Below are 12,012 nucleotides of genomic sequence, written 5' to 3' on the forward strand. Positions count from 1 at the left end.
ATGGAGAAGTAGAAAGCCGAAAAAGCGTCTAGCACTAAAACCAATCTCTTCTAAAAAAATTATTTTTCGATTCAACAAAGTTTTGATAACCGAGATCGACTTGAATAATATTTCATAACGGAAATTATTGAAACATATTGGGGGTGGAGTTGAATCAATATTTGTACATACCTTAAACAGAAGATATACTCTTTCACATAGAATATATCGATTCTTTTAAAAATGTTTGCTAATGGGACATTTTTTTGGCCATCGAACCAAACCGGAGTATTTCCAATCAACAGACCATTCTCGCTAAATTCTTCTTGCATTGGCGTTATCAGGAGTCCTTTTCCACTTCTCTCAATTTGTACTAAAGCAGACATGAGCTCATTCAAATGAGCATCGCATTTAAACAAAAGAGCGCTCCCGAATGGTGATGTTGATGTGTTTGGGACGTCATTGTACGGTATTGAACTAAAACATGTTCAGCTTAGAAATGACCCCAATTGCGAAAGTCCCGTCGTCACGTTCCTGTTTAAAAGCGAATCCCGAAGGAGCGCGTATCGCAGAGAACTGAAGGGTACAGTAACGTTTCCATGATATTGATGGATACCAATCTTTGTGGAAATTATAAAGTTATATGTGGAATTTCGGAAAAGTCTTTGCACCAAAGTGTGAGTTTTATCCGAGGTGGAACTACTGCTAGTTGAAAAACTTGAAGATTTTGGGACAAATGAGAAAATTCCCGAAAACGAATTTTTTCCATATTAGGGGAGACTGGGGTAATGGTAGTCACCTAAGGGGGAAAAATCATAAAAAATGATTGTTTCACTCTTTTGAAATGTTAGCAATCTTAACAGTATACTTATAACATCTCCTAAGTAACCAAGGACTTGAAATGTAATTATAACTCAACTTTTTTATGTTCACACCAAAAACAAAAAATATCAGCTTTGACTGGTATTACCCCGACCCTGGGGTAATGGCAGTCGGAGGTGTCATTGACAATTTACTGACTATATAATGAGAAATATTGGGTATTTCAATGATATAATCATGAGTTATCGGTATAACCTTTCAATTATTTTACGTTTCTTTCGGAGCGAAATTTCCGGCGTCTTATAGGGTCTCACAACAGATACTTCCGAACTTTGACAATTGACGGCCATCTTGCTGAAGCTACATCTGTCAAATCAGTTGTCATTTATTCAGTCTGCCGAATCACCAAAGACAGATATAGCATTCAAACAACATGTTCGGACAACAGACAACATACTGTGCGCTTCGCTCTTTTTACGGTCTCCATAATCGTCCTACCGTGAATGTCCCAATGTTGTGAAAGAATTTGAGTCTACTGGTTCAGTAAACCATAGACCGACAGACGTAAGTCGACAAAAAGTAAGATCTGTCGAAAAAATCGCCGCCATCTTTGAGAGTGTGCATGAGAATCCGAGGCAGACGATTTAGCGTCGCTCACAAGAACTCGGCCTTTCGCAGACCATAGATCCGTACCACTCGTACATTAGACAACGACGTGTTTTTGTTGAATGGGCTCTGAAGCAGTTGGCAACTGATCCTAATTTTCATCGAAAAATCGTCTCTTCAGCGATGAGTCCAACTTCTGGAAAAATGGGTATGTGAACAAACAAAATTGTCTAATTTGGGGGTACCAATCCACATGAGATCCAATACCGTCCAATGCATCCCGAAAAACTCACTGTTTGGTGTGGATTTTAGCTGGCAGCATCATTGGTCTACATTTCTTTGAGAACGATGTTAGCTACGCCATCACTGTCAACAACGAGCACTATAGGTCGATGATTATCATTTTTTCATGGACTGAATTGGCTTATCTGGACACCAACGTCATGCTGTTTGAACCGGACAACGCTACGTGCCACGTTGGATATTTTGCATGACCGATTTGAGGGTATGGTCATTTAACTTGGAGTTGATGTGAACTGGACACCAAAATCGTGTGATTTGATGACGTTAGACTTTTTCATGTGGGGTTTTTTTAAGTCACAGATGTATGCCAATGAATCACAAACCTCAGCGGTCCTCAAAGCAAACATTACCCATGCCATTGGTTAAGTTCAGCCTGATTTATGTTATGGAAAATTGGACATTTTGGATGCGCTCCACCCATCTCACACAAAAGTTGTTTTATTTGGATTTGAAGGTAGGACGCACCTAATGAATTACCCCATATAAACCTAAATTAACGTAAATCTTATTGACGTCTGGAAAGTACGTACAAGATACGATAACAACGTCATATTAATATCATAAAGATATGCATGGGAAGGTAATTTATATTACCATACACATGTCATTAACTTTACGTCACCACTCTTTACTCATACATTTTTACATTGCATATGCAAAAAATCGATAGACATTATCTGAAAATAAACTTTTTGATAAGTCGTAAGATTGTTCAATAAATATTTCACACCACATAATTTACATTTGCAAATGAAGAAGATAGAACCAAAACCATACTTTCGAATTTTCCCGTTTTCTTTTTTTTTCCTTTCAATCGACTACGTTGAAAAATATCTCATCTGTAGTAGGTCATATCAATCTAGTTGAAAAAATACATTGAACATAGAACGAATACTCATTTGGGGTGAGGTTCAGTTTTATGAAGAGTGTCAACTGCGAGATGAGGAGAAAATGGCAGAAAATGTACAAACAAAAATATATTTCAAATCAATATGAACATAATATAAATAACAAGCTGGGAATTATAGTATATTATTAGAAAGCTGGAGGCCATGTCTTCATATATTCATAGATTCTATAAAACGAAATAAGAGTAGCAGATGTGTAACTTTGTTTTGAAATTGTCGATTCATTTTGTTTGGCGATATGTTTTATAGTTTTATGTTGAGAGAATGTCTCTGATAAATAAACAGTCTGTAGCGAATTGCTCTGAACTGCTCCGCTCCTCCGCTCCAGACCATCCTCAAAGCAGCCAATGTTGACGTAGAACAATACTGGCCTGGTCTCTTTGCAAAAGCGCTAGAAGGAGTCAACGTCAGGAAACTGACCACAAACATTGGGTCTGGAGTTGGAAGTGCTCCCTTGGCAGAAGGTACTGCAGACCCAGCAGCCGCAGAAGCTGCTGCTGACTCCGTCAAGAAGAAAAAGAAGAAGGGAGGAGAGCTCAAATTGTCTGATGATGATATGGGTCTTGGACTCTTTGATCAGAGTACAAGTTTCATAACTATGTGACATAGGATTATGATCGTCATGAGTTATGAGTGTACCTGTAGCTGCTACTTATGCCATATTTGTGCTCCTGCACAAATATGGCATAGGTAGAATTCGATACTTCATGAGAAGAGGCTGACAGTTAACTCTGTAGTGAGTATTATCTAGAATTCAGAGGGTTTCTTCTGTTTACAAAACACTTTTTATGACTGAGAGACATTTCCCCACAAAAAGGATCACACATTCATTCATTTGTGTCAATAGAAAGATTTGTCTTGTGAGTTTGATGCAGAGAGAATCAATATGAGAAGTTTATTTCAGACCACTATTCAGAACTATGTCTGAAAACTTTACATTCCCGCTCTTAGATACGTCTTAATTTGTAAAGAATATAATTTTTTGTATTTGCTCACGATTCAATTTCAGTTTGTTAACGGTGTTCAGTTTGTTCTATAGAGACTATTGAAAGTTTATGAAGACTTGATATGTCATGTTTTTCTGTTGTTTAATGATATGATCGAAGTTGGAGTTTAGTTTTTGATAACAACAGTACTCAACATTGTCGTAACTTAACGGTCTTTCAATCCCTCAATTTTAAGTAATTCATCATTTTTGTGAAAGGCATTTTGCAACCCTAGAAAATATCTGAATAAATTTGTAGAAGGGAAATGGGCCGTATGATGGTATTTTATTCCGTATTGTATCCATTGGCATCGGACGTCAACACTTCATATGGAACAACAACGAATAAATTTGAATAGACATCATTGGTATAGCAGAAAAGCGTACACGTAGTCATAATATTACGTAGGGTCAAGCTGGTAAATGATTATTATTGCAGAGGCGAATACATTCGGTGTGAAGTAGCGGACGATAAAACTTTATGTATATTACACCTTGTTTAATTCGGAAAGAATGACTGCACCACCGGTATCCGGAAGTATTTTCCGCTCGGTTCAGTTTGAATGCCGTCTGAAAATGATTCTGAGTTATGTAACTGTTATGGGAAAGTATTTCAATACGATAAAGAACCGGGGTTTGCTTTTCGACAATATTTCATAAGAAATTTCAGAAATGCTTTTCATTTTGTTTATTAAATTACTTCTTTGACAAAAAATTATGTGTTTGATGGTTTGAATGGATAACATTTCATTAGAGGCTCTCTACTTCAACTCCTATCGGGTGAGTTCACTATGAAAAAAGCGAATTCTTGTGAGAAACAATTTCTAACAAACGGTAAGCACTGGTTTTTTGTCAGAAAAATAGTTTTCGAAAACAAAACGTTTCAACAAACTGAGCAGAGTATTTACAGGGACATGTTTGATTGGGAAAATGGGAGCAATGAAAACCACAACAACGGCAGCATTCTCTTAAATTTATTTTCTTCACATTTTCTAAAACGTGGTTGGCAAGAGTGAGTCAAGGATTTTCAATGAAAATAATAATTTCATGCATTTCGAACATTCACGAAGTTTGGAAATGAGAACTTTTTGCATTCTTTACATTTGTTTGGAAAAGCCTCTTTAATCAGAAAAATGTACCTGAGGAAAATAATCGGAACAACTTCATCAATATAAACATATAGACTGAACTCAAGTGAAATGATTGATATTTCATGGGGATGAAATCAAGGTGAATTGAAATTTAGATATGTATTCAAATGAAAAATGAAAAGCACCTACTGGAAAAAGTACCGGAGAACACACAAACAGAAACTTATAAAAGATATCTCCTGGAAAAGAGCTACTTCAATAGATACCAACTAGAACAAAGAATCTATACAACAGATTCCTTTCTGTTCCACACAGAAAATTCTCCTTCAGCGACAACCAAGAGCTATCGGCTCAGATGCACCATTCGCGAAATGTTTATAACTTTACAAATTTATTCTATTTCTTTCATCGTGAAAACAATCAAAATTAATCAGCAAGGTATCCAATTTCAAACTGGTCTGCAATGAAATAGATGAATAGCAAAGAATATCGTTTTTTGAACAATTGAGGAACCAAATTCTGTCTGGTCTTCAAATCGAACAGAAAATCACTAGTATTATAAAAATATTCCACTTTGGAGCTGAATGTCCATGTAGGGGAGAATGAACAATACACATTATATATCCCTATTGGATAAATACATACAGACCGTTTCTTTAATCATGTGGTAAGATTGCTACATTCCAAACCGTAACAGATACGAATACGACTAAATGGGAAAAAAGTAACTGTTATCGAGAACAATACAATGATCGGAGAAAATTTACGAAGAATCTCTCTCTTCTCGAGTTATACGGGGAAAACAAAACCAAACATGCCGTTTTTCGTTTTTTTTGAATGGAATTGTTATTTCAGAGAATATCAAAGAATGGGAAAAGGAAAATGTTATTATATTCGAAGAGTACTATGATGATGTAATAATAAATATTCAATAAAACGTTTCGTGTCAACATGGCCACCATCAACTTTTTTGCAAATACGGACCTGTTTATTATTACAGATATTGATAAAGCGATAATTTCACGATCCAAGTGTATATCACATTTGATTTATTTATAGCGCTTCATTTGAAATAACTACCATCATCGGTGACAACTATTTTAAATTACGGTCGTGTCGTTACTTCTTTTGTAAATTGTTTCGATTTCTTCAAAATATAATTCAGACAACCCAATAAATTCGACAGGTAGGTACCCCACTACAATAAAAATTTGTAATTTTTTGTTTTGGAAATTCGTGTATTGCCGTAATCCTTCTTTCAAGGCTTATTTCTCCATAAGCAGTAAGGAAGTAAGGAAGTAAGGAAAATATCAGTTTTCAAAATTCGATTGTTGTATAATTAGGTATGATCAAATCATTTACCATCTTAAACGCGTAGGCTTTGCTTGGTTTCTATGTCAGAGAAAATGAATGCGTTGTTGATATCTGTTGAGAACTGTCGGACGTTTATGAATATATCAAAGATGTATTCAAACGATAAAAGGACTGATATGCTATTCAGTTATGCAGATCAAATCAAATAGAAATTTTCTTTTGGCAAGAAACTTCCAAATTTTTAGACTATTAGAAAGAAATTTGAGGGACTATGGTGCATTTGACACAAAGAAAACGTGTAGTTACTGGAAGTGTGAGGAATCAAATATATGTTATGGGTGAATATTAACATATAAAAATTTACACACTGAAAACATCTTTTTTTAAATTTAGGATTGGCCAGTTACAAAAATAATGCTAATCAAGATTGTTCTTTATGAGAAATTGCCTACGAAATGGGGATTTATGTAAAATCCACCAGAACTATTTTGAAAAAAATAACAAATATAAATGCTACAGTTCATCACCTCGATGAAAGGTATTTCTGAAAGAGAGTACGATTTGTGAAGTGGTTGTGAAGTGGAAAGTTGGAAATATTTGTGAAAAAAATAATATGGAAGGACGCATCAAAATTCACCAACAATGGTTCGTTCAACAGAAATATCTATTATAGGTGAAATAATAGAAATGAACAATTATAGAGGGAAACCAATTTTCAAGAAAGGTTCGGAATACATGTTTGGTTGGGAATTGTGGGAACAAACATCCTTCATTTTCTATTCAATGAATTCGATGGCTACTTAGATGAATTGCCACTGAATATCCGCCATGAAATATAATATTTTCATAGAACGGCGCTCCTCCCCATAATGCAGCAATAGCCAGGAAACATTTAGATGCAATATTCTCGAGAAAATGGATTGGAAACATTGGACTAATAAACTGGCCAGCTCGATACCCAGATTTAACTCCTTCAGATTTTTTCTGTCAGGGAATACATGAAGGATACAGTTTCTTCAACAGCAAATACTGATATTGACCATCTCAAACAAGAAAATTAGAGATGCATGTATCAGTATTTCACCTATTGTGCTAGAAAATTGCCACAGAAATTGTCTGGACCAACAACTTATGTGCATTCAACAGAGGTCGTTAGTTCGAACATTCAATGTAGATTGCTATGTAGCTTTACTTTTACGTATTGGTTTCATTTTTCTAATTGATTGTTGTCACTGATGATGGTGGTTATTTCAAGTGAAACACCATAAAAGTATCGAATGTCATACACTCTTGGATTGTGAATTTATCGCTTTATCAATATCTGTAATGAAAAATACAGGTCCGTATTTAAAAAAAAGTTGATGGTGACCATGTTTACTCGAAACATTTTATCGAATACTTATTATTACATCGTCATAGTACACTTCGAATGAAATAACATTTTCTTTTTTCATTTTTTTATATTCTCCGAAATAACAATTCCCTACGATAAAAACGAAAAGCAGCATTTTTGGTTTCGCCCGTATAACTCGAGAAGGACGAGTGTCTCCGTAAATTTTTTTCGACCATTGTATTGTTTCCGATGACGGTTTAGAATATAGCAATGTTACCACATGATAAAAGAAACGGCCTGTATATGAAAAATATTACGTATAACCAAAATAAAAAATAAAGTTGACACACACATGTGATATATCTTCTGAACTGAACTGTTCCATTCGCGAATCTCAATTGAAGAGATATCAACTTTGATATGGATGTCGCACTAGTCCCAAGCCGTACTAATACCCACCATTCCTCTTTGATATATAATCTCTAGTGTGCTCATGGCCATACGGTCATTTACAAGTGTTTATGTCCTCAAAATAGAACAGTTATAATGAAATAACTCCTAATTAAGTCTGCGTAGCCCACAGCTGAAATATTTTCCACAAAGGATAGTGGGGGTTTTCTTTGGTGTACATAGATTCTGTGGTATCTTTTCAGATTCATTCACTTTCGAAGAATATGCTGTTCCTGCTGTATATTTGAACTGTTGGTGCATTACTGCGGATTTTCAATGATTGGAGTTTGATACCTTGAAATAATATTTGAAAAATACATATATCGTATATTTTAGAAACTGTACTTCCCCATCTTCAATATGTGGTGTATATTCCCCATCAATATCTCTGCTGAATCTAATGGGGATTGAGGAATTGAAATAGCTATTTATTATTGGGCATCTGAGATGCCAATCGAATCAACAATTTCATTCAGCTCATATTCATGAAACAGTTGTAGAATGCTACACAATCATCATTACTTTTTTTGTTTGGGTGTAGTTGTCTTATATTTGTAGAAACACTGAATCTTCTTAGAGAAATGAAAATTGGTAATATCTCTCAATGAACATGTAGTGTGCATCTATTTCAGAGGTTGGATATGAATATAGCTAATACTATTTGGAGAAGGAGAAAAGAACACTTTTGTAATGGGTGTTAAGCCTCTGCACATGATCATGCCTATTTTATTTCTGAGATGACTGATAAAATCTGAAAGTTTTCGAAAATTTATCTGAATTGATAGATTGAGTAAGGCTAACATAACACAACCGTAAGCCGTTCCATAAAAAAAAGTATCAGATTCACGTGCATTTATTTATAAATGACAAGTACTATGTTGCTGTATCGCTGCTGTTCCAATGTTTTGACAGAATCAGAATCAACGAACTTAGGCGTCCGCATCATTATAGAATAGTGCTTTAAAAAAATTGTTCTACAGCGCCATCTAGTGGTGAGTTACAGAAAAATTGATAGTCTAAAAACCTTCTCTATGAAAAATTACCTATACATGTCAAGTTTCATCACGATCGATTGAGCGATGTAGAAGTTTATCACTTACCAACCAACCAACCAACCAACCAACCAACCAACAAACATCCATTTTTATATAGTAGATACTCCGTACATACAACAAAGTATCCTTAACGTAAGAGATGTTATGTTTCATCTCTTGCCAAACTTTTCTCACAAACAACCAATCAGAGCATGGTATTCCTATTTTCAGCAATTGTCAGTTACGATTGTTACGAATTCTATACCAGTTTTTGAGTTTAGGTTAGTTTACCTATTTTTTTTCAAATTTCAAATTGAGCCATCTTGGAAGTTTTAGTTAGTCGTTACTATGCGTGACGTATGGCTTGAACATTTGACCTTTTACGTTGATGCTTGCCTTACAGCACGTGTTGCTTAATTGCTTGAATTTTTTCAATTTTGGTTTTGTAAAATTGACCATATGACTGAAGATCTCACGGAGTGAGGCAAGGTATTGATCATGCGGATCAAGATGCATAGGATCACTTGGATTCCCTTCCCGATGATAAATATTTTGTCAAAAACTCCCGACCTATGGCACTCTTGATAAAGAACTGATGAAGTGATCCAATTCACAATGACAATGTCAAGTTGGTACTTCAATTTGCAATGTTATTCACATTTTAAAATGAATTAAAATTGGGTGAAATTTTTTTTTCAAATTTTTACTACATAGTATAAAACAAAATCGCTTCCTGCTGTCTTTTCCCGTCTATTATCGTTTTTTTTTATTTTAAGTGATTTTATTGTATTAATAATTTCATTCTCTTTTAAGTGGAATTAATTCTGCAGCCGTTTTATCTTTGGGGACGGAGTGTTTGGTGTAGGGATTTTTCTAGCATATGTTTCATCTGCTTTTGAATAATACCTACTGATAGCCTCCGAAATTGGTTCTTTTTCATTTAACAGCTCTCCGTCGTCGGTGAGTATTTCTCTAATGTTATGTGCTTTTCCCACCTCATCCAATTCTTTCAAAACATTGCATAAGTTTTTAGGGTTATTTTTATTTATATTCATTTGTTTCTTGTAAAAGTTAGCTTTTGCTGATTTTATTAGTTTTTCTGTTATTTTTCGATAGTTTGAATAAACTTCTCTTTTAGGTGGATTTTCAGGATCTATTCTGTGCTCGAATTATAGCCTGTTAGTTTTTCGTATAGAATTTATTAACCCTTTGGTTATCCACTGCTTATGTTCAATTAGATTTCTGTTTTGTTTTGTAACAGTTGTGTTTGTTTCAATTGGGGAGTTGATTGTTCCTATGAAGTACTTGGATTTATGTTCGATATTTTCAATATTGTAATAGAAACTCCAATCAAAATTTCGAATACTCCGTTTCAAGCTTTCATTGTTTACGTTTCTACTAACGTGTTCTCTATTTACATTTTGAACAATACCTATCACTGATGAAAGAATTGAAAAATTCATTGAAAGCAAAAAAAAAATATCAAATTCAATAAAAACTAAAAAGAAAAATTCCGTAAGATTCCAGACGCTGAACTCTCCGTAGAAGTAGCAACCTTATTTAGCTAGGATCATATCGCTTTTCCTGTAGAACAGCAAATGAGGAAATCGCGTTCCCTGGGGTTTCGAAACGTCTTCTTTCTGCACGGTCTTGACCGAAGAATCGTCGTACCTAATCCAGCAGTTGTAGCCGACGTGGAAGGCATCGGTCATGTAGTGTCCAATGTTGGCATTTTTGCCTTCGTGGTAAACGACGGTGAATAGCTTGTATTGTTTCTTTGTTGGAGACTGTGTTTCCGACGATATCAAAGTCGAATCAAACCTCAAGTCGAATTCAAAATCAAAAGCCTTGATAATCTTCGTGCAACGGTCGTTGCTGTATTTGAAAAACTTCAAATGCAAAATAAGGATAACGAGAAGTTTGCAGAGCGTAATTTGCTCCCATACTTCGACCTTCTCGTTTGCTTTCGACGAAGTCACTCCCTCTAAAATGTTCTTGGTGACAAGTACCTTAAGCGCTTCTCTGACGGTCTTCACTTTCTCAATGTTGAGTGGCAGGGTGAGGAAAAGCTGGGTATTATCAGTATTGTGGTCCACGTTGCGATGAATGCTCGACTTTAGTTGTCACTTATCGGTGTATTGGAGAAGTTGATCCTTCTGGTTGGATGTCCTTCATTTTTCGATTCCATTATGTTCCATACATTATTTGAATCATTGCTCAAAGCAGAGTCAACGAGAGGTTTTTCATTTTCAATATAATATGTTACAAACTCATTTAGCTCAAACATTTCATCATTGAGTCCATTCAAAAGAAAACCTATACACTTTTCTGCATCTTGTTGTCTACCATCGATCAAGTCAGTCCGCATGTTATATGCAACATTTTATAAATCCACGTCGGACCGAATGGGATGCCAGTGTTGATTGAAACTGTTTGGTCATTCTTGGAATTTTTATCTACTCTCCCGTCTTTTGAATGATTTTTTTGCAGGAATCTTCGCGATTATTGCTTTGTGATCCATTATGTTATCATCAAAAATTATTGGACTACAACTTTCTTCGGCTATTATTTTTGTACTACTTGAGAGCATGTGATCTATACAGCTGGAAGATCTACTTTGGGTACGTGTGTGTTTGTTTATTAAAGAAACGAAGTTCTATTCAGCCATCAAATCCAGATAATTCGAGATTAATTCAGAATCATAATTCAGATCAATATTAATATCTCCAATTATTATGCATCAATTAATGTTAGATGTTATGTTAAGTAAGAAATTGAACAGAGTTTTGAAGTGAATTTGAATCTTCATGTGAAATCAAGATCAACCTGTTCACTTGCTCAGCTCTCGCCCGAGAAAATTTCTATTCAATTTCAGAATCAATTCTCCACCTCAGCTGTATGGATCGGAAAATCCGCTAGAATCATGTTGACACCAAATCAAAGAATGATCCAATATCAGTCACATGTATCATCCTCCAGATGACGTGTTCCAGGAAGAAATGGGAGTCCGCCCCCGACTCGAGCTTGGTCGTCTATGGCGCAGTGCCATATTTTTAGTGACCTCTGTAACTGATGCCTTTAATCGAAACCTGCCGTCACAAATCAAGCAAACCTTTGACAGTGTCATTAAGAATGGCCGCTTGTCAGCCATACTTCACGTTCGCCAGACTTATCGGCTGGTATCAGT

The 12,012-nt window shown here is 35.3% G+C and overlaps 1 protein-coding gene across 1 annotated transcript; it reads right to left on the reverse strand.

Annotated features, from left to right (window-relative positions):
- Positions 1 to 10,381: 10,381 nt before the first annotated feature.
- On the reverse strand, positions 10,382 to 11,193 carry LOC141480765 (ubiquitin carboxyl-terminal hydrolase 10-like). The gene is made up of 2 exons (XM_074171168.1): positions 11,026 to 11,193; positions 10,382 to 10,894 (listed from the first exon to the last, which is right to left on the reverse strand). Exons 1-2 carry the CDS (start codon positions 11,191 to 11,193, stop codon positions 10,382 to 10,384), a joined length of 681 nt encoding a protein of 226 aa, XP_074027269.1.
- Positions 11,194 to 12,012: the final 819 nt, after the last annotated feature.

The sequence above is a fragment of the Leptinotarsa decemlineata genome, unplaced genomic scaffold, assembly GCF_025532065.1.
Source record: "Leptinotarsa decemlineata unplaced genomic scaffold, Ldec_3_MD MMD2_tig00000008_RagTag_RagTag, whole genome shotgun sequence".
In the NCBI taxonomy this organism is placed as follows: Eukaryota; Metazoa; Arthropoda; class Insecta; order Coleoptera; family Chrysomelidae; genus Leptinotarsa; species Leptinotarsa decemlineata.

What these genes read in the sequence shown, in the direction of transcription:
- LOC141480765 (XM_074171168.1), bottom strand. Translation starts at nt 11,193, where the DNA reads ATGCGGACTGACTTGATCGATGGTAGACAACAAGATGCAGAAAAGTGT. An exon ending in TGAGCAATGATTCAAATAAT is followed by an intron (nt 10,895 to 11,025) that starts GTATGGAACATA and finishes GATAATACCCAG; the next exon opens with CTTTTCCTCACCCTGCCACT.